General features: G+C 37.9%; 1 protein-coding gene across 2 annotated transcripts in view; it reads right to left on the bottom strand.

The window, feature by feature from the left end:
• Nucleotides 1-21749, bottom strand: part of GRID2 (glutamate ionotropic receptor delta type subunit 2) — a 1339544-nt gene that overhangs the window by 479168 nt on the left and 838627 nt on the right. For both annotated transcript variants that reach the window (XR_016308769.1, XM_089663824.1), the window contains exon 6: nt 20027-20200. Coding sequence is in view for 1 of the 2 variants with exons in the window: in XM_089663824.1 (XP_089519950.1) it covers nt 20027-20200 (174 nt within the window). In the remaining variant the exon portion in view is untranslated. The remainder of the gene's footprint in view (nt 1-20026; nt 20201-21749) is intronic.

Genomic DNA, 21749 nt, shown 5'->3' with positions numbered 1-21749 from the left:
GAGCTTATTCTGCTGCCAGTACAGTTCTTGCCTGATTGAACAAACAATCTTTTTTCTTTCTAAATTAGGCCTATCAAGTTGTGTCATTTATGATAGAGGGTTGCCTCCTGTAGTGTGGTAACTGCTCTATTTTCTGCCAACCTTTTAAACAATTATATATGAACAGGTGTCACATATAGAATCAAAACAAATATCATGCTTGCTTTGACCCATGCTATTACCTGCTTTATACCAGTAAACTTATAAATCTGAAATTTCATCTAGTCAATCCTTAAAGTGCATGTAAACCCTAAATCTATTTTCAGTATGTTTGACACCATGCCTCACTGTATAATATTTTCCAAAGCAAATTAAATCTAATGCAAAGTTTTTTTACCTGGAAGATCCAGGCAGTAATGTCATTCTGATAATGCTAAGCAGCTGCCTTGCAATTTGCAGGAGTATTGTCAGCCTGCAAGCCAACTAAAGGAGTGGCAGGCTGACAATATGGTTGCTAATTTAAAGACAGGGGCTTAGTGATCCTGACCTGCAACAGATACTACTGCTACTGGTGTGATCTCCAGCTTAGAAACGGATTCATAAAAAAAACCTCAAAAACTATTTGCTTAAAGCTGAATTTTAGGTATTCAATGTTTTACATGGTTACATTGATCCAGCTTTGACAAATGTAAGTACACATATGTCATTCATATGGAATCTGGAAATCACTGTAGTAGATGCTACTATTACAGTGCTCACCACTAGCTTCTGGGTCCCATGCTGAGTGGCTGCCCTTCTGCTTATTGTGCACAGGAGGTTGCTTGCTCAGCACGGCACAGCTGCCATTTAGAGAGCACTTTGCATTTTCTTAAATAATGGAGAGCATTTTCTAATTGGATAAGGTGAAGATCTTGAAATCACCACCTCTCCTCTACACCTCATCTAATCACAAAATGTATTCATTGGGAGAATGCAAAGTATTTCATGAATGGTGCTCAATGTAATAGTGGTGCTACTATAGTGATTTCCAACTTTCACAATGATCTTCCAGTTATGACACATGCATAACTACATTGGCCCATGCTGGACCAATGACGTTCTGAAAAAGTATGCATACTTTAAAATTCACTTTTAAGAAAACTATATACAGTGATACATAATGAAAATAAGGTTGTGTTTACATACACTTTAAATTAGTTGACTGAATAACAATTTTATTACATTAAGTAACTCAGTGTTTGAAGTAAAGTTACAAATAAATTCACGCTGGGTACAATAAGGTAGTGGACCGCACTTGCCAGAGTACATTTTTAAAACAAAGAATCCCTGGCTTTAAATCCCACTAGACATTTGAATTTTCAGGGAGTGTTTTTCTTTTTATTTAAAATTATTGATAGTACATGATTTGCAAAGAAATATGTAATTGTTTATACACGTGTAGGTTGGCATGCAGGACGTTTCTAGGTTGCATGATCAACCACATCTTCTTTTGTATGGTGGCTTTTTTCATTTCCTTAAAAAAATGCTAGTTAAAATTGGGTTTTATGTTTAACACTGCTCCATTCTTCTAGTTTTTTATAAATCAGCTCAGTTAAAATTAAACACTTTATATGGTCATTTGTATGAAGATATATCTGAATGATATTCATCTGACTTTTTTGCTTTATCTATGTGAATGAAAGTACCTCGTCACCTTTACTATTTCAATGACATTTATAAGAATATGACTTTTTGTGAAGGATCTGTCCAACTGATTTATCATTTTTACTGCTTTCAACAGGAAAGAGCAAGCCCTATTTATTGTGCTGTAAGAAAAAGTGGGTTCATTAAACCTTTCATTGTTTAAGAGATAGACTATTAATTATGAACTGTTCTGCTCTACATCTTTCTTTATTTGCTGTACATCTGGGAATAATTGACCCTTTCATTTTGTTATGTAAGCTTTTTTAAACATGAACACATTGAAAAGTAAGGAATAGTTCTGCTGACTAGCACTCAAGAGCGATCTTTTATATTAACTGACTATTTTGCTTATTTACTTTTGTAATTAAAAAAACAAGTGCCTGTGGTTAAATACTAATAAAGAAATGCAAATAAATGCTAAGAGCAAATAAATGTATATAGTCTATTTGGAAACATTTAGATAAAGCAAATAAATAAAATTGAACAATAAATGATAATGAACAAATAAAAGTCCCTACTTTACAACAAAAACTTTGAGAAAAAGTTTAAAAAATGTTCCCCATATCCCATTGCAGTCAATGAGGCACAAATCCCACAAATAAACATTGCCCATGTTTAACCATTTCAATACCGGGCAATTTTACACCTTCCTGCCCAGGCCATTTTTCACGTTTCAGCGCTCTCACACTTTGAATTACAATTGCGCGGTCATACAACATTGTACCCAAACTAAAATTTTATCATTTTCTTCACACAACTAGAGCTTTCTTTTGGTGGTATTTAATCACCGCTGGGGTTTTTATTTTTTGCTAAATTAACAAAAAAAGACCAAACATTTGTTCTTCATAAATTTAGGCCAAGATGTATTCTGCTACATGTCTTTGGTGAAAATAACCCAAATTAGGATGTATTATTTAGTTTGTAGGAAAGTTATAGAGTTCACAAACTATGGTATAGATCTGAAAATTGATCAATCCTGAAGTACTGACAGCCAATCTAATTTCTTGAGGTCCAAGAATGTCAGAATAGTACAGATATCCCACAAATGACCCCTTTTTGCAGAGTAGACAGTCGGACGTACTTCATAAGAGGCATGGCGAGTTTTTTGAAGTTGTATTTTTTTTGTCATAATTTTTTGGAAAATGAAAAAATTTAAAAAATCATTTTCACTATTTTTTTACATACTGTCACCAGTGCAGTACAGCGTCATCATATAACTGGCATGGCGGTGAACAGGGACACTGACTGGTGACAGTATGAAAAAAAAAATATATATATATATATTTTTTTTCTTTTTATTATTTTTAATGTTTTTATTACATTGTTTTTTTTTAAGATTTTTTTTCATATTTTACTATGACCAAAGTAGTACAATGTTACCATAGTAACATTGTACTACTTTGGGGAAGTGATCAGTATTTTTTTTTTTATTTACACACAATTTGCTTATAGCAAAGAATTAGCAAGCAAGCAAGCAAGCATTTACCTGAATGAAATCGATTCATTCAGGTTTTTTTTTTTTTTTGTGCTTAGCTGTGATTTGGCCACAGCTAATCACATGACATGTGCATGTGACCTGCTGTGACCATTCACAGCTAGGCACTAGTATACAATGGATGGCATGAATGAAGCCATCCATTGTATACAACTGTCATGTGACCTGCTGTGATTGGTCACAGCAGGTCACATGGTACCAGCAACGGGGGCCGGTACTTAGATCTGTCATCGGCGGTGTCCGAGGTACACGGCCGGTGACAGATCGTGCCGCTGCGCGGCTCTGCAACCTGTGTGGGAGCACGCCAAATGGCGTGCACCTGGAAAGCTGAAGCATTTTTGCTATAGACCGGGCGACTAATGGTTAAGACCAATAGGAAAGGGATTGCCAAACAAAGGCAATGTTCTTCCAAAAGTTCTAAAATTTTGTTAAAAAGTAGGGCAACAGCCATTTTTATTTAGTTTGCTGGATATGACATGCTGACACATAAGATGCCTTCATCTTTCATTGTGCTTTTCTGGCCTTCTGGTGTGTTCCTGTGTCTCTATGCAGCAATGAGCTACCTTGCATGCATACCTCCCCTCCTCAGACTCACTGCTAAAGCTTTGTTTGGTTGCGAAACCTGCGATGCATACGCAACCCTATCCCGGCAATATAGAGCGCAGGTCCTGTAACCACCCCTGGCACCTCCATGTGTTGCTTTCTAGGACCACCAGGTCAACCAGTGAAGTATTTCATTGCAGACCAGCTGCACCTATTAGCTTCTACCCCACTGTTAACATCAATGTCCTTTAGAGCTGTAATTTTGCATATAGCTTGCCTGTGTAACAGTAGGGCAGGAGTCAGGAGGTGCAGATGGTCTACCCTTACAGCACACTGTACAGGGGTAAAATTCTAATGTATGAACAAAGTGCAGTGCTAAAATAACAAAATAAATAAAAAAATATATTATTAGTGAAAAAAACAAAACAATTCTAACTCCACCGTAAAAATAAATGAATGAATACTAAAAATGCAAACAGCAAGTGAAATGAGGAACATTTTCTCCAAACAAATTCCAATAAGCCCAATAAGTAAATAGATGCATAAAAGTCCACAAACCAGAGTGATAAATAAAGATGAAAATAAGGTCTTCTTAAATCAGCAAGTGTTGTCACTCCACATACAGATAGTGTGCTCGAGCCAGAGGAAAGAAAGTAGCTTCTTACTGGAAAAAATGACCTCTGTATCACAGATGGTCAGACTGTGCTCAGGGGGTTAAGGTCTCCCTTGCACCTTTTAGGTCCTTCTGCCGGGACACACATGAGCCATAGCTGCAAAGTTGCTCAAAAAATAAAATGGCAAGAACATTCCCAACTCGTAAATACTCTCACATAACAAAAGAGCCACAAAGGATTTGTAAGTATATCAATATTGCTACAGAGTTCCTATGGGCTTCGATGAATGGTCCCAGGGCACAAATGTGTGTGTGTGTGGGGGGGGGCTCTGATGGGAACACAAATGATCGTAGAGATTATGATGGGGACACCAATTTGCAGGAAGACTCTGATGGGTGAAGAGGACACAAATGTGTGTGTGTTTGGGGGGGGGGGGGGAGGGAGGGGTGTTGATGGAGATATCAATTTGCAGGGAAACGTTGTTGGTTGATGGGGACACAAATGTGCAGGGAGACTCTGATGGGAACACATATATAATGCCTTAATGCACACTGGAAGTTTTACCCACTGCATGAGGCTATGGCATTTAGAATGATACAAGTGCACCCTATAAGCCCGCTGCTAGCAGCCCAGCAAATTTTATTTTATTCTGCTGTGGAATTTTTTATAAATAATTTTTTTCCAACACAGAAGTATGTGTAAAATATATGATGTGACCTTCAAGTTCAAATGTTTGGAGACCTTTGCTATGTGTATATGATCCACCATGGATCTCTCATAGACTAGAGTTAGGACCACACTATACACTGATGACACAGTGTGGATTTCACATATATTTGCAAATGTTGTGCAACTAAAACCTCTTTTTTTAATGAAAATTGTTAGACAGTGTAAATTTTTTTTAAGGCTAGCTGGTAAGCATACTGGATAATACATTTTGTTTAGTTTCTGTGTGTAAAGTCTTTCAATTTTCCCCCTTGCACTAAAAGCAAATTATACATTTGCATGTTTACCATTTTTGTTTATATTGTCAATCAAAGGGTATGTGGAGCTGGGTATTGCGGGGGAGAGGGGGGGGGAACATATCAAAGTTAATTTTTAAATACTGTTTATCAGGGAGCAGCACTTATAACAAAATGTAAAGGGCAACGTTAAAAAGTGCACAATTCCTTCAAAAGAGAAGGAAAGAAAAAAAATGCCACATAAATAATAGTTTTCAGCTTCCTCATTCAGTTTAAATGAGCAGCTGGGGATTCCCTTCAATACCTATGAAAGACTCTTATCCAGATTAAGGGTGTGGTATGGGTCAAAAATGGCAGCCCATGCAAAAAAAGCACTACAAAAAATGGTATGCCCCCCCCATAAATGCGTAACAGACAACCCAAGAATGTGTTAACTATATCAATCAGCATACCTAGCCCTAGTGTTTGCATTCAGCTGAATGGGATAGGGAATGTGTTACAGGTTGCTGGCACACCAGTTGCCACCAGTGTCCTAGAAACTGCTGCGCTTTTCAGGAATCTGTAATTTATTAGAGGCAGTAGTAATACCATCACTAATATATTACAGCTGGAGGTTCACTGCCATGGGTAGGTGAACAGGACATTCAGTTTGTCTTTTTGCTATAACATAAAACAGAATTTGGGTTGAACCCTGCATTGCCCCAAACTCTAACCTCATTCCTACTCTCCTCTTCAGCAATAGAGGTCAATACGGTGATGAGAGGTGTGGCCATTACTTATCTATCCTACGAAGATCACTGGAATATCAAAGAAGGAAGTACATTTCAAATAAGAGAAAACAGCATTTTTTAAAACAAAAAGTGCTTAAAAATCCTAACATCACTTAATGATATCACTGAGGCACGTATCTAAAACAACGCAATATAATGTCCCCAGTATATTGGTAGAATAAATATTCCTACAACACAAAACTGTGCATTCATGAGAGCTACAGTGAAACTGTGAATCCAAGGTGGGTTAATAAAAATGAAAATCTTTTTTTAGATGTATTTTTGGCAAACAGATAACATTGTTGAAACCCCTGAAAATTCATGCAAAAAATCTCCTATTTATAACTACGGATGACCTCTCAGACAGGTTTGGACTGAACCTTGCTTGTTTGGTCCTTCATCTGAAAGCCAGATTTTTAGCCCTAACACTTTTTTTCCGTCTTTTTTGCTAGAGTTTTCCCTTAAAATTCATACCAGTCTCAAAGGGGAACCCCACACCATATCACCATGTTTTTTTTAACATTTGACTCTTGTTCAATGGAGTTTAGATTTGGAACCAAAAATGCAGTAATATTGCCCAAACTCACCTCAAACCAAACCCAGGTACATTCACCTTTAAAACTTGTAGGCTTGTATCCTTTCCTAAAACATGAGATGCCCCTCATGGATGTAGCTTAAATTCACTGACTTCTACAAAAAATGTAAGGTCCGACACTCCGGCCACCACTCAGGTTTTCAACTATTAACAATCATAATGTGATCTAACCATTGCCATATTTGTGTCCAGTCACCCTCACATCGTGTTGTTGATGGGGTCCATACTGCAAGCTTCTATCCAAATGGGGTGGCAATTTGCACTACTTTTATCATTTCCTCCTCTCTGCCCCCAGCCTCAATGTGCGTTGTATGGCTGTTACATCTTATTTTCTAGTCTAGAGCTAGAGTCTGCTTGGGTAGAAAGAACGCAGCACAAGACAGCTGGCTTAGTGGGTAAAATGTACAAATCTAGCCTTGGATGTAAATGTTAATTTGCCATTGAAAACAATACTGTAATGAAGACTCTAGGTAGGATATTATGATAGTTTGCAGTGACAGCAATGTTCCAGAGACAGGTACATTTTCTCAGGGCTGCACATCTGGTTAAAACAGTAAGGCCTCTTGCACACTGCAACTTGAAAAAGTTCAGTACAGCATTTTTTTTTCTGATCTAAAATGCATCCCATTGTTTACAATGTGCATGCACATTGTGTGTTTTTACAAAAATGCAATATACAGACTAACTGTGATTTATATAAATGATTTGCATTAGTGCCAAGTATTTTTGATATCACCAAAATTTCAGGTGCTTTAAATATACCCGACAAGTAAGAGCTCTAGTAAGTAATATGGTAGCTGTTGGCAGGAATATAGGCTATGCAATCTACCTTGACTGCTTCTTCAGGCCATACTCCTTTGATTGTATATAAAAAGACAAAAAGAGGGTGCACGGGCCTAGTGCATAACCTTTAAAAATGAGATTTAATGAGAAAAGTAAAATACTCACAAATGGAAAGCATGTCACAAGGGATGCAATGTGGTCCAAAACCCCTAAAAGTAGTCTGGTGGTGGACTGTAGACCTCTGGATAGCTGGTGGCTCATACTCCTTTCATGGTACAGTGCCACAAATGCTTCTTTGAGCACCAGCCTGTATTAAGCCATTCCATATCAGTATAAATCTCACACACAAGGTACAAAGGAGTGATTGGCACTTTAGGATTGCATGCCAAGTGCACCTTATAGGTGCTTGTGTATTAAAGGTCTTTTTTTTGTTGGCAGGCTGGTAACGCTGTTTTATCCTTTCTTAAAATTTTTATAGAAATGACAGCTGTCGTTTAGGAGTTCATTGAAGTTAAGGTGTAGTGATTGCATAGCAGTTACAGCATTTTAGTTTAAAGTTTGAAGTTATGACCCATGGTGCTGACAGCAGTGTATTATTCTATTAACTTCCAATATACTTTTATTAGCCAAGAGGTATATTAAATGCATCTAGCAGATCCAGCATGTTTTAAATACAGCATGGCAAAAGAAAAAAGAGAATGTGTGTTTAGATATAATAAGTACATTATTTGACCTGTCTAGTTAATAAAGATTACACAGATTGTGAAGTCTGCCACTTTATAATTGAAAGAGCAGCAAAATGTGCTTTGAAAAGTTGATATTATGTGCTGTGCTCTCAGAGATGCAGCTAGATGTATCTGAAAAAAAAACATGCCAGAGGCTTTTTTCTTTCATCTGATTAAAAGGGCTGTAAACACAAATAATGGAAACTTTTGCAGAAAATAATTAAAAATATTTACAAATACATACGGTATGTATAGGTTGCTGGACTTTTGTAGACCTTTATATACTAAAGAATATAAAGTTAATTAGCAAAAGCAAATATTCTCTATTGCTATAGTGAATCAACCTCATTGGACTTTGTATTTAGTTTTAGAATGACTTCTAATTATGAGCATAGCAGAGTGCTCATTTAATCAGCATGCTCATATACAGGAGCAGGCCCCTTTAGCTCCACTTCAAGCAGTTACCTAGGTTCCAGGACACACTGAGGGACGATAAGGTTTTCAGCATCCATTCCTAAGAAGCTTAGAAAGGCCACCCCTGATGAGGGAGGCACAGCTGGGCAATTTATTTGAAGCCAGATGAGCAGCCCTTCACTGTCAAAATGGACATATGGACAGCAGTGGCAGAGCTTAATAGCAACTTAATAGCATCCACTTGCTGCAGAAGACCTAGCTACTCTGGAGAGCCCCTCCTTAGTTGCTATCAAAGTACTCTAGGTCCTTAGTGCTTGGGGCTTGGATCGCTTTAGTTGTTTGTCTGTATTACTAGAGCTACACTGGACTTTACTGAGAGGGAGTAAAGAAGAACAAGGAGTACTAGAAGTGATGGTTTGGCCCCCACAGATCCCTGATCCTAACATCATCGAGTCTGTCTGAGATTACACAAAGAGACAGAAGGATTTGAGGCAACCTACATCCACAGAAAATCTGTGGTTAGTTCTCCAAGATATTTGGAACACTCGACCTGCCGAGTTCCTTTAAAAACTGTGTGCAAGTCTATCTAGAAGAATTGATGCTGGTTTGAAGCCAAAGGGAAGTCACAGTCATAGGGGTTGACATACTAAAGGCAAATAAGCAGTTGCTCCAGAGCTTAGTAAATGAGCAGCTCTGCTGACTTCCATCATCCGATCATGCTGTTTTTTTTTTATTTTCCTTGCAAGTGATTGGGTATTCTGTGCAAAGTAAATCTTTATCTCATTTACTCAGCTCTGGAGCAACTTCTCTTGGAAGAGTGCAACAGCACTTTGCCTTTAGTAAATCAACCCCATAGTCTTCTGTTAGCTCACTGCATTTTGTAAATTGATTAAAAAAACTATTAAAATATATATTAATGAAAGCATTCCTACTTTACAGCATTTTGCACAGTATTATATATGTAATGTTTTAATGCCTAAACATATTGTGTGACAAAAACAGTGTTTGGGCAAGCTGGAATCACACTGTAGCACACTGCACAACACACCTAAAAGTGTAAAACATAAATATTTAAGAATGCATAAATTTAAAAAGGCTAGAGCCCAGTGACTGGCTCAGACATAAACATAGGAAAAATATCAGTCCATTTCTTTTTTTACTGAGCTTAATCAGCCTGCATTTTTATGAACTATTTGTAAATTCAGTGGACAACCAGATATAAAAAGTAAAAAAAAAGTGCAAAAAGGGTGAAATAATGACTGGAAACTTCAGCTTGTACTGGAGAATAGCTAAAATATTTTTAATAAAAGGCAAGAAAAACACTCACAATATCAGTTCCATCAACAGGCATATCCACAATACAGATGCTAAGAGATGGCATTCCTATGGTTGGCTGGCTGCAGGCATAACAATGATCGTTGGGTTGGTTGGTTGGATTGTTGTCATACCTGCAGCCGGCCACAGGAATGCCATCTCATTTTAGCTGTTTTACACTATGGAAGTAATCTGTTTTATATTTCATCTCTGAGTGATCTGTGGTGGCAACGTTTCCTCCTATGATTCAGTTGGAGGGGATGACTCATCGAATGTTCCACTGTCTTTTGAACAAAGTGCTGTTTGACCTGTCTGTTCACACAGGGGTCATTGTATTTTGGTAAGCAGCTGCACTGTGTTATGTAAAACTGAAAAGATCAAAGCTACGTTTTAATGAGCTTGACAATTGTGGGCTAATCTCCAGTACCAGCCAAAGTTTCCAGTCATTATTTCACCCTTTTTGCACTGTTTGTGGTTTTATCAAGAGGAGTACGTCGTCGCATAAGCACTTTATTGAACACTATCAATGTTTTTACATTTTTTGTATGATTTTTGTAATGTATTCATAATATTTATGTTATCATTATTATTTCATATTGTTTTTGAGTTTGTTGTATCTGGGCAGCTTTTCTTTACCTTAGCACAGTGTTCATTTTCTTGTTTATGACCCAGATATAAAATGCAATATTTATTAAATGTACCACCATATGTTTTCTTCCAAATTTGACAACTATTATTTATTTCAAAGGTGTGTTGTGGGTTAATTTTTGAAAGATTTACTGTGCAAATCAAACAGTGAACATTTGCTGAAAATTCATCCATCTTTATGCCCATTACAATGATGGGAAGATCTTGCTTGACTTTAAATGCGATGAGCGACTCTTGTTTGTATTGCAAATGTACAACAGGTGAATCTTGTTTGTAACTGGAATCTCTCTATTAGGCTGTATGCTGATGAGCAAATCCTTTTTGAAAATGACAAACAAATAGGTTGAATGTTAAAAATAAAGAGGGACAAATGTCCAGCAAACATCCTCGCGTAAATCACACAGCATAACAGACCCTTGGTTGAATACAGTAAGTATGTTATATAAAACATCTACTGCAGTTGCTCCTATGTAGACCAGATTTCCATAGAAAGATGTTGAGCAGAAATAAAGTAAGCTAATATTTTTAACCCATATAATTTTGAGCAGTAGACTACAATATATTTAACAAGCAGTGTCCTGCAAGCATGAAAAATATGTTCCAACTAAAGAATTTGAAGGATGATTAAAATGAGCTTCAAAATATGTAAAACTGAAAAGATCAAAGCTAAGTTTCAATGAGCTTGACAATTACCTGTGTGACCCTCAAAAATAAATCTAATTGGCTAGAAGTTCTTTTTGAAATCTTTAGTCTTTTTCAACTAAATTTACATTTCAATGCTGGTTCTGATGATTTTTAACTTTAAAGTTCCAAGTATTACTGAGTTGTTCTGTTCCAACACAAGAAACTTAAGAAAGCAACTTGTGATATGCAGTTGGTTTTAGCAGCTATACTGTATATACAAAGAAAGACAATATTCTATAAAGAGTTTCACTAATGCCATACAATACACATGATTTATAATCTCCCATCAACTTAAAAGGGGTTTTGGATAAGTTAATGTGTAGCCCAATTACACAATGAGATGTAGAGAATATGTGTTTTAGGAAATTAAATGTCCACTGAGCTTCATGAATAAAGCGAAGTTCACTCAGAATACCTAATCAAGTGCAGGGGAACTGTAAAAAATGTTTCCTTGCACATGATAAAATAATTGAACACAGCTCTTTTTCATATTAACCTCTTGGCGCTGGCTGAACGCAAATGTGCAGCCTCCCAGTGTCTGGGCCTAGGTGCCGAGCTGCCACACATTTGCGTTCTATTATAATAAACATATGTGCTGAGAGTGCGCGCCCTGAGTGCACCCAGCACACACGTTTGGTACTCACGGAAAGGTCCCGATCTCCTCTTTCGATTGGGACCTTTCCCGATCATGTGACCGCAGCAGCTACAGTTTTTGTATATACAGCTACAGTCTTTGTATATACAGTATAGCTATACTGTATATACAAAGAAAGACAATATTCTATAAAGAGTTTCACTAATGCCATACAATACACATGATTTATAATCTCCCATCAACTTAAAAGGGGTTTTGGATAAGTTAATGTGTAGCCCAATTACACAATGAGATGTAGAGAATATGTGTTTTAGGAAATTAAATGTCCACTGAGCTTCATGAATAAAGCGAAGTTCACTCAGAATACCTAATCAAGTGCAGGGGAACTGTAAAAAATGTTTCCTTGCACATGATAAAATAATTGAACACAGCTCTTTTTCATATTAACCTCTTGGCGCTGGCTGAACGCAAATGTGCAGCCTCCCAGTGTCTGGGCCTAGGTGCCGAGCTGCCACACATTTGCGTTCTATTATAATAAACATATGTGCTGAGAGTGCGCGCCCTGAGTGCACCCAGCACACACGTTTGGTACTCACGGAAAGGTCCCGATCTCCTCTTTCGATTGGGACCTTTCCCGATCATGTGACCGCAGCAGCTACAGTTTTTGTATATACAGCTACAGTCTTTGTATATACAGTATAGCTATACTGTATATACAAAGAAAGACAATATTCTATAAAGAGTTTCACTAATGCCATACAATACACATGATTTATAATCTCCCATCAACTTAAAAGGGGTTTTGGATAAGTTAATGTGTAGCCCAATTACACAATGAGATGTAGAGAATATGTGTTTTAGGAAATTAAATGTCCACTGAGCTTCATGAATAAAGCGAAGTTCACTCAGAATACCTAATCAAGTGCAGGGGAACTGTAAAAAATGTTTCCTTGCACATGATAAAATAATTGAACACAGCTCTTTTTCATATTAACCTCTTGGCGCTGGCTGAACGCAAATGTGCAGCCTCCCAGTGTCTGGGCCTAGGTGCCGAGCTGCCACACATTTGCGTTCTATTATAATAAACATATGTGCTGAGAGTGCGCGCCCTGAGTGCACCCAGCACACACGTTTGGTACTCACGGAAAGGTCCCGATCTCCTCTTTCGATTGGGACCTTTCCCGATCATGTGACCGCAGCAGCTACAGTTTTTGTAGTTGCTGACTTTTAATAAACACAAGAAATGACTGGAGCTCCTCTTTAAATGACATAAATGATTAATGAGTATGAAAATATAAATAAATATGAAAAATTGGTGGATTGAAGTTTGTGACCTGGGTCTGTTTTTTCAGCTATCTGCCTTCAAATTTCAAGCTTTCACACATTCAAACTGGATTTGGGTACACTTAAGTGCAGCCATCACTCTCCAAAGAAATGCATCAGGACAGACATATTCTCCACACATGTGTTTAATTTGTTGCATGCACCACTTATGGTGGTCCTCCTTAACCTCACCAGATCTCATTCAATTTTTTTCTTTCCCATAACTACACTAATTGATTTATGCTGACAAAACTACATCAGAAGGGCTCTCCTGCCTTTTATCATTTTGAGAGATAGGCAGATTCAAATTGCATTTAAATGTACTCATGGGACAGAGCTTGTTTTCATTAAGGCATTCTTCCTATGCATCTGGCTGCCATGCTAGATAAACCTTTATAGTTGCTATTACTTTTTAAATAGCCTCATATCTGAGCCTGTGTAATTACAGACAAGTATGTTGCATATTTTCTAATGCAGACACAAGTTTCTGTCTAAGTCCACTGCAGGCTCACTTGCTCACTCACATACTGAAGGCAACAGGTTGAGTTATGTGATAAGAGGCTTTAGTTTTGGCCAAACATTTCTAAAAAAAAGTTTGAAATTCAGCGCTAAAATTTGCATGCTGGAATTTCAAACATTTCAAACATTACAACAGGCAGGGATAAGAAACTATGGAGGTGTTTTGCATCAAGTTTAGTCTTTAACCACTATGGGACCACCCACAGTACATATACTGCGACAAGGCTGCCCCTGTGAGCAGGATCACATATATAAATGTGATCCTGCATTTTCGGGTAGGGGACGCATGTGAGATGCGTGACTGCCCTACCCGCACCTCCGATTGTGGCCCTGGGAGTCAACCACCGGGTCTCGGTGAGTGATTACCTGCTGGAGCCTGGTGATTGCTGGCAAACATGACAGGGAGGACGGCTGAATTGTTTACAATACAGCTCTCCTTCCTGTCAGTTTGGGCACACTGCTCAGGATGGCCATCCCGATCAGTGTGCTTACAGTGAAGCACACCCCCCCCAGCCCCCTAATAAAACACTCCCATCACACATTTAACCCTTTGATCGCCTCTCATTGATAACCCCTTCCTCCCCAGTGCCATTAGTACAGTGTCAGTGTTTTTTTAGCACTGATCACTGTATTGGTGTCACTAGGGATGTCAGTGACCCCAAGTCAGTTCCCCTTCAGTGTCAGAATGTCTGCCGCAGTCCCTTTATAAGTCAAAAATCACCGCAATAAGTCGCTGATTGCGGGCATAAGTCGCTGATCGCAGCTATTATTAGTATGTAAAAAAAAATAATCCAGTATCTATACCGCCATATGTAAACGCTATAACTTTCACGTAAACCAATTAATTTACATGTATTGGAATTTTTTTTAGCAAAGACATTCACAGAATACATTTTGGCTGAAATTCATGCCGAATTTTGATTTTTAAATTCTTTTACTGGACATGTTTTATAGCAAAAAGTCAAAAATATTGTTTTTTTTCTCAAAATTGTCGACCTTTTTTTTTACAGCGCAAAAAATAAAAGACGCATAGGTGATAAAATACCACTGAAAGAAAGTTAAATTCGTGGGGAAAAATAGGACATAGAATTCATTTTGATGCAGTGTTGCATGATTGCACAACTGTCAGTTAATGTAACACAGTGCCATAACACAAACTGCTTCTGTAACCGCTTCCTGACTGCCGTATAGCAGAACTACAGGGCGGCACGGGTGCGCAAAATCACGTATATCTTTGATCAGTAAATTTTGATGACTCTCATATGCAGCAGAGTGCCAGTACTAGTGCTGCGCTACCTTTTGGTGAGCTGGCGAGCACCAGCAGCTCAGTACATCCTGGTATTTCACATACCAGCACTGCAGTATCACTTGGTGACGTGGCAAGTCCCATAAGTGCAGTACAAGCTGGTGCGGTAGCGAGCGAACCACCAAGAATTTACACACAGGCCCATAGAGCCCCTAGTATCCTTCCGGATGTGCTTGCAAATCCAGATTGGCAGCCCACAAATTCTGCAGCACCCGTACTTCCCCCATTAACTGCCCAACCCGGAATTCAGGTGGAAACAACAAATTTAACTACTCTCCTTTATTTTTTGAGCTGTTTTTCATGGAATATCTGTATGCATTGATTGTGGATCAAAGCAATATATATGCACAACTTATTGCTGCCAACCCAAATTCAAACTTGCCAGACCATGCACTGAAACTTAATTCGGTTTCCGAATTTTATTTTTTTTGGGCCTAACCTTCCATGGCCTTCCCGGGCAGTCCCGTGCCTTCGGGGGAACGTGAGAATGCAGCCGGTGTTTCTGCCAGCTGACAATATAGCTGACTGGAGACCAAAATGGTGCCAATCATCTCTATATTTTAAGAAATCGGAAGCTATGAGCAGTTCATCACTTCAATTTCTCAGGATATATACAGTGCCATTTGTAAATTGGGAAAGCATCTGATCCCACCGATTTTGGTTTGATTAGATAATGTAAGGGCAGAGGAGATATCTAGAGTCTGATAGACCCCAGATTTCTCAAAAAAGAACATTGCCCATTGAAGTCATAGGGGATATTTGCATTCCCTGTGATAGCATTAAAAGTGATAAAAAAAATTAAAGGGACAGTGTAAAATTAATTAAATAAATCAAAATAACTTTAAAAAAAGCCCCCTCGCCCCCCCGCACGTGCACACCTGCGCTAGCGTTAACCCTGTGCCAGTATGTAAACAGCGGTTGCACCATGCATGTGAGGTATCCCCGTGAATGTCAGACCAAGGGCAGTAATTCTAGCACTAGACCTCCTCTGTAAATCTAAAATGGTAGCTTGTAAAGGCTTTTAAAGCATTGCCTATGGATATTAAAAACGTATGCAGTTTGTCGCCATTGTACGGTGCATGAGCAGTTTTAAAGTATGTCATGTTTGGTATCTATTTACTCGGCATACCATTATCTTTTATTTTTTAGCAAATAATTGGAAAATATATTGTGTTTTTGTAAATTAAAAGCAAAAAAACATTTTTTTATAAAAAAATTGCGTTTGAAAAATCGCTGTGCAAGTACTATGTGACATAAAAAATTGCAGCAAAAAATCCTAGCAAAAGTACTGATTTTTTTCACGTGAACAAAAAGTGTGAGAAAAGGCTTGATCTTCAGGTGGTTAGAAGAGTGAGTGATGTGTGGCATAAACTTCTAATGCTGGGATGCCCCCACCCCCCAAAACAACCCCTTTTTTGGAAAGTAGACACCCCAAGCTATTTGCTGAGAGGCATGTTGAATAAATAGAAGAATTTATTTTTTTACCACAAGTTTTTGGAAAATTACACAAAGTTGTCACTTAAATGATTTATTGCTCATGCATGCCATGGATATATGTGGAATTACTCCCCAAAACACATTCTTCTACTTCTCCCGAGTATGGGGGTACCAAGTGTGAGAGACGTTTTGGCAGTCTAGCCAAGTACAGGACCCCAAAATCCAATAAGCCCCTTCAGGCTTTATTTCCTCATTACACTTCCTGACTACCTATCACAGTTTTATGAGACCCTGAAATGCCAGGATAGCACCAAACCCCCCAAATGACCACATTTTAGAAAGCAGACATCCCAAGTAATTTGATAAGAAGCATTGTGAGTATTTTGAAGATCTTGTTTGTTGTCACAAGTTTTTGAAAAATGAAGAAAAAAAACAAAAACATGTTTTCTTTCCTTTTTTTATATATCAAAACCTTGTGAGAAAAAATGAGATCTGCAAAATGCTCACCATGCCCCTTTTTTAAATTCCTTGGGGGTTGGTGCTATCCTGGCATTTGAAGGCCTCCGAAACTGTAATAGGTAGTGAGGAAGTGAAATGAAGAAGTTACGCACCTTCAGGTTTTCAAAGTGGTCATTGGATTTCAGGCTCCTGTATGTGGCTAGGCTCCCAAAAAATCGCACATATGTGGTATCCCCATACTTGGTAGAAGTAGAAAAATTTATTTTGGGGTGTAATTCCACATATACCCATGGCTTGTGTGAGAAATATATCATTTAAATGACAACTTTGTGTAAAAAAAAAAATGTTTTTTGTCATTTTCCAGAAACTTGTGGAAAAACAAAATCTTCAATGGACTCAATATGCCTCTCAGCAGATAGTTCAAGGTATCTACTTTCCGAAAAGGAGTCATGTGGGGGTGTTTGTACTATCCTGGTATTTTAGCACCTCAAGAAATGTGATGGGCAGTCAGAAAGTAAAAGCTGTGTAAATTCCATTATCTATACCATAGTTTGTAGATGCTATAACTTTCACACAAAGCAATCAATATACACTTATTGGGCTTTTTTTAACCAAAACATGTAGCACAATATATTTTGGCCTTTTTTTCAAAAATTTTTGTTTATAGCATCAAAAATAAAAAGCTCTGTTTGTGTGAAAAAAAGGACATAAATTTTATTTATGTAACATATTGCATAGCATGAATTGTCAGTTAAACTAGTGCAGCGCTGTATAGCAAAAAAAATGGCGTAAATTGCAGTATCTATACCATAGTTTGTAGATGCTTTAACTTTCACACAAAGCAATCAATATACACTTATTTGGATTTTTTTACCAAAAACATGTAGCAGAATACATTTTGGCCTACATTTATAACTAACTTTGAGTTTACTATATATTTTTTATAGCCAAAAGTAAAAAATATTGTTTTTCTTCAAAATTGTTGGTATTTTTTTGTTTATAGCATGAAAAATAAAAAGAGCACAGGTGAACATATACCACCGAAAGAAAGCTCTATTTATGTGAAAAAAGGATGTACATTTTGTTTGGGTACAGCATTGCATGGCAGCGCAATTATCAGTTGAATTTACAGAGTAGTAAAAAGAGACCTGGTCATTAAGGGGGGTAAACCCTCTGGAGGGCAAGTGGTTAAAGCAAAAATAATGCAGGATTTTAAAGGTACATACACACACTAGATGTCTGCTGGCCATTTGCGCAATCATTGTACAAACATGCTAGTTTACTTATTGTGCAAGCTGGTACCAATGGAGAGTGGGAGCAGATGAGCACTCTGGGCACATAATTCAGTGAGGAACATTTAGAAAATTATCATACAATTCTGTACGCAAGTCAGACTGCTTTGCAATTAGCAGAGTCTATTAAGCAATTTTTTTGTTCATTTGTAACCCCTGTGCAAATTGGGACAGTTTTGAACAGGTCTGCAACAGAATCAGCATTGAAGATCAGACAGATATTTACTGACAAGGTTTATGCTGTAGCAGTGCTAGTGTAGAACAGAAAAGGAGGGGATTTATGAATGAAGCTCAATAAGGATAATAAATCTATCTTAAATTTGCCATAAATCTGCTTTACTGCTCCTATTTAGCCTAGCTATGCGACTGACTTAAACAATTTCCCCTGGTATGTTCTTAAAACTGTTGTTTAGTTAATTACAGGAGCCACTTTGGTGTTCTATTCCTCAATAATAATATTATAGGATATTAATATATTATTAATTCTTCCAAGAAACTTTTGATACATATGTCAGACACTACATATCTAGATTTCCAAACAGAGAATGGTCAGGGTATACACATACCAAATGGACCCAAAGACTGCATGAATGACGTTAGGCAACCAAATCCTTGCTATAAATACATAGTTCTGTTTCACTTCCAGACATGCCAGTTTATTTTCCTGCACTATCACTACATTCTATCTAATGTAAATCCATCTTGTCTGAGCATATTCAGTATATTGCAGAAGGAAAATTTCATGCACTCATAATTAGATCACAGTTTGACATAAACCTCTACTGATTTAGATCCCATAGTTTAAGTAGGGTTAATTAAAATTCATTCAGGAAGTCACTAAAACAGCTGTTGTTAAGGAAAAATACTTTTTCTTTTTCATTTCCCCAACAATTAGAATTTTAGAATAAAATGTTAAGCAGCTCCATAATTACCCATTTGTTTGTATTTATTTTACTGATGAGAAAGCAACAGTTGTTTCTTCTGCTCTGATAAATTAATTTTGAAGAAGATTATGATAGAAAGTTGTTTTTTTTGCCTTCCTAAATATTGCATCACCCATTATAATTTATAACCACATTTTATGTATCAATGTATCAAAGTATAACTAATTACATTTTTGGTGATAATGTGTACATCATTCCTTAAATTAAATCAAATTTTTTTTAGAGACAGTTGCTGAGTCACGCAATCAGTCCATGCAGATTATTTCTTGCACCTTCCAGGTGTTGTAAAATTACAGTTTAGAGAATGGTGTCGGTGGACAAAATGATTGCAGAAAAATTATAATAATGTGCATTCCAAGACATTAAAATCATCCTCAGGGCTCTCTTCTCGCCCCCACTATTCTTTGATATTAAACAGAAACCTAGTTTGCCTAGTGCTTGCTTCTTGGTACAATCATTTTACAATGTACACAAGCTTCTATACTAAGAATTGAGGCAAGCATCTCAATATTTACTCACAAAAAATGATCAGTTGCCTATCCAGACATGGTGCAGTTGGTAGAGAAGGGTCTGGTACCTGAGCCTATGTGCTCTATATTAACAGCCTCTTTCTTGCTTCTTCTACCACTGATCCTTTACAATACATTACATTACATCAAACATGCTCAAAACATTAAGGTGTTATTATTCTATCACAATTTCCTGTTTTGACATGCTAATTCCTAACCACAGTAATCCCTTGCTCAAATCAGACTTCATCTTGTGCTGCTCTAACTTAAGCAGCAAAAATTCTGAAATAGCATTTTGGAATAAAAACTTTTTACTGATTTTGGTTGGGGGTTATACAGTTATATCAGTTTCTTCTAGAAATGCAATGTATATATTATAGGTGGACAGTTTAATATACATAGCAGCAAGCAGAAACAGAGTTAAATGGTGTACCTCCATGCTCTGGGAATATGGGTCCTTTGGGTCACAGAGAGTAGTAGATATTCGGTGGTTGCCAGGGAAACAACGTTGACTCATATTCAGGGGCACTGGAAAGGTCTGCCGAATAATTGTTAACCTTCCAATCGACCTTCTGACCAGGTCCTGTACATCCAAGTCATTTATCTCCTGTTGAAAGGGAAAGAAAAAAATATGGAAATTCATTGTTTCTCACAGTATAAAGTGTGTATATATATATACAGTCATGGCCGAAATTGTTGGCACCCTTGATATTTCTCCAGGAAATCATGTATTTCTCACGAAACGTATTGCATTAACACATGTTTTGCTATACACATGTTTATTCCCTTTGTGTGTATTGGGACAAAACAAAAAAAGGGAGGAAAGAAAGCAAATTCGACATAATGTCACACAAACCTCCAAAAATGGGCTGGACAAAAGTATTGGCACCCTTTCACAACTGCGGATAAATAAGAATGTTACAAGCATGTGATGCTCCTGTAAACTCACCTGGGGCAAGTAACAGGTGTGGGCAATATAGAAATCACACCTGAAAGCAGATAAAAAGGAGAGACGTTCACTTAACCTTTGCATTGTGTGTCTGTCTGTGCCACACTAAGCATGGACAACAGAAAGAGGAGACGAGAACTGTCTGAGGACCTGAGAACCAAAATTGTGGCAAAATATCAACAATCTCAAGGTTACAAGTCCATCTCCAGAGAACTAGATTTGCCTTTGTCCACAGTGCGCAACATTATCAAGAAGTTTGCAACCCATGGCACTGTAGCTAATCTCCCTGGTCGTGGACGGATGAGGAAAATTGATGAAAGATTGCAACGCAGAATAGTCCGGATGGTGGATAAGCAGCCCCCCCAAACATGTTCCAAAGACATTCAAGCTGTCCTGCAGGCTCAGGGAGCATCAGTGTCAGCGCGAACTATCCGTCGACATTTAAATGAAATGAAACGCTATGGCAGGAGACCCAGGAGGACCCCACTGCTGACACAGAGACATAAAAAAGCAAGACTACAGTTTGCCAAAATGTACTTGAGTAAGCCAAAAGCCTTCTGGGAAAACGTCTTGTGGACAGATGAGACCAAGATAGAGCTTTTCGGTAAAGCACATCATTCTACTGTTTACCGAAAACGGAATGAGGCCTACAAAGAACAAAACACAGTACCTACGGTAAAATATGGTGGAGGTTCAATGATGTTTTGGGGTTGTTTTGCTGCCTCTGGCACTGGGTGCCTTGACTGTGTGCAAGGCATCATGAAATCTGAGGATTACCAAAGGATTTTGGGTCGCACTGTAGGGCCCAGTGTCAGAAAGCTGGGTTTGCGTCCAAGATCCTGGGTCTTCCAGCAGGACAATGACCCCAAACATACGTCAAAAAGCACTCAGAAATGGATGGCAAAGAAGCGCTGGAGAGTTCTGAAGTGGCCAGCAATGAGCCCAGATCTAAATCCCATTGAACACCTGTGGAGAGATCTTAAAATTGCTGTTGGGAAAAGGTGTCCTTCCAATAAGAGAGACCTGGAGCTGTTTGCAAAGGAAGAGTGGTCCAAAATTCCGGGTGAGAGGTGTCAGAAGCTTATTGATGGTTATAGGAAGCGACTGATTTCAGTTATGTTTTCCAAAGGGTGTGCAACCAAATATTAAGTTAAGGGTGCCAATACTTTTGTCCAGCCCATTTTTGGGGTTTTGTGTGACATTATGT

This window comes from Staurois parvus, unplaced genomic scaffold (genome assembly GCF_062004578.1).
Source record: "Staurois parvus isolate SC_StPar_1 unplaced genomic scaffold, SC_StPar_1.0 ptg000044l, whole genome shotgun sequence".
Lineage (NCBI taxonomy): Eukaryota > Metazoa > Chordata > Amphibia > Anura > Ranidae > Staurois > Staurois parvus.
This window is presented reverse-complemented; position numbering and strand designations above follow the sequence as displayed.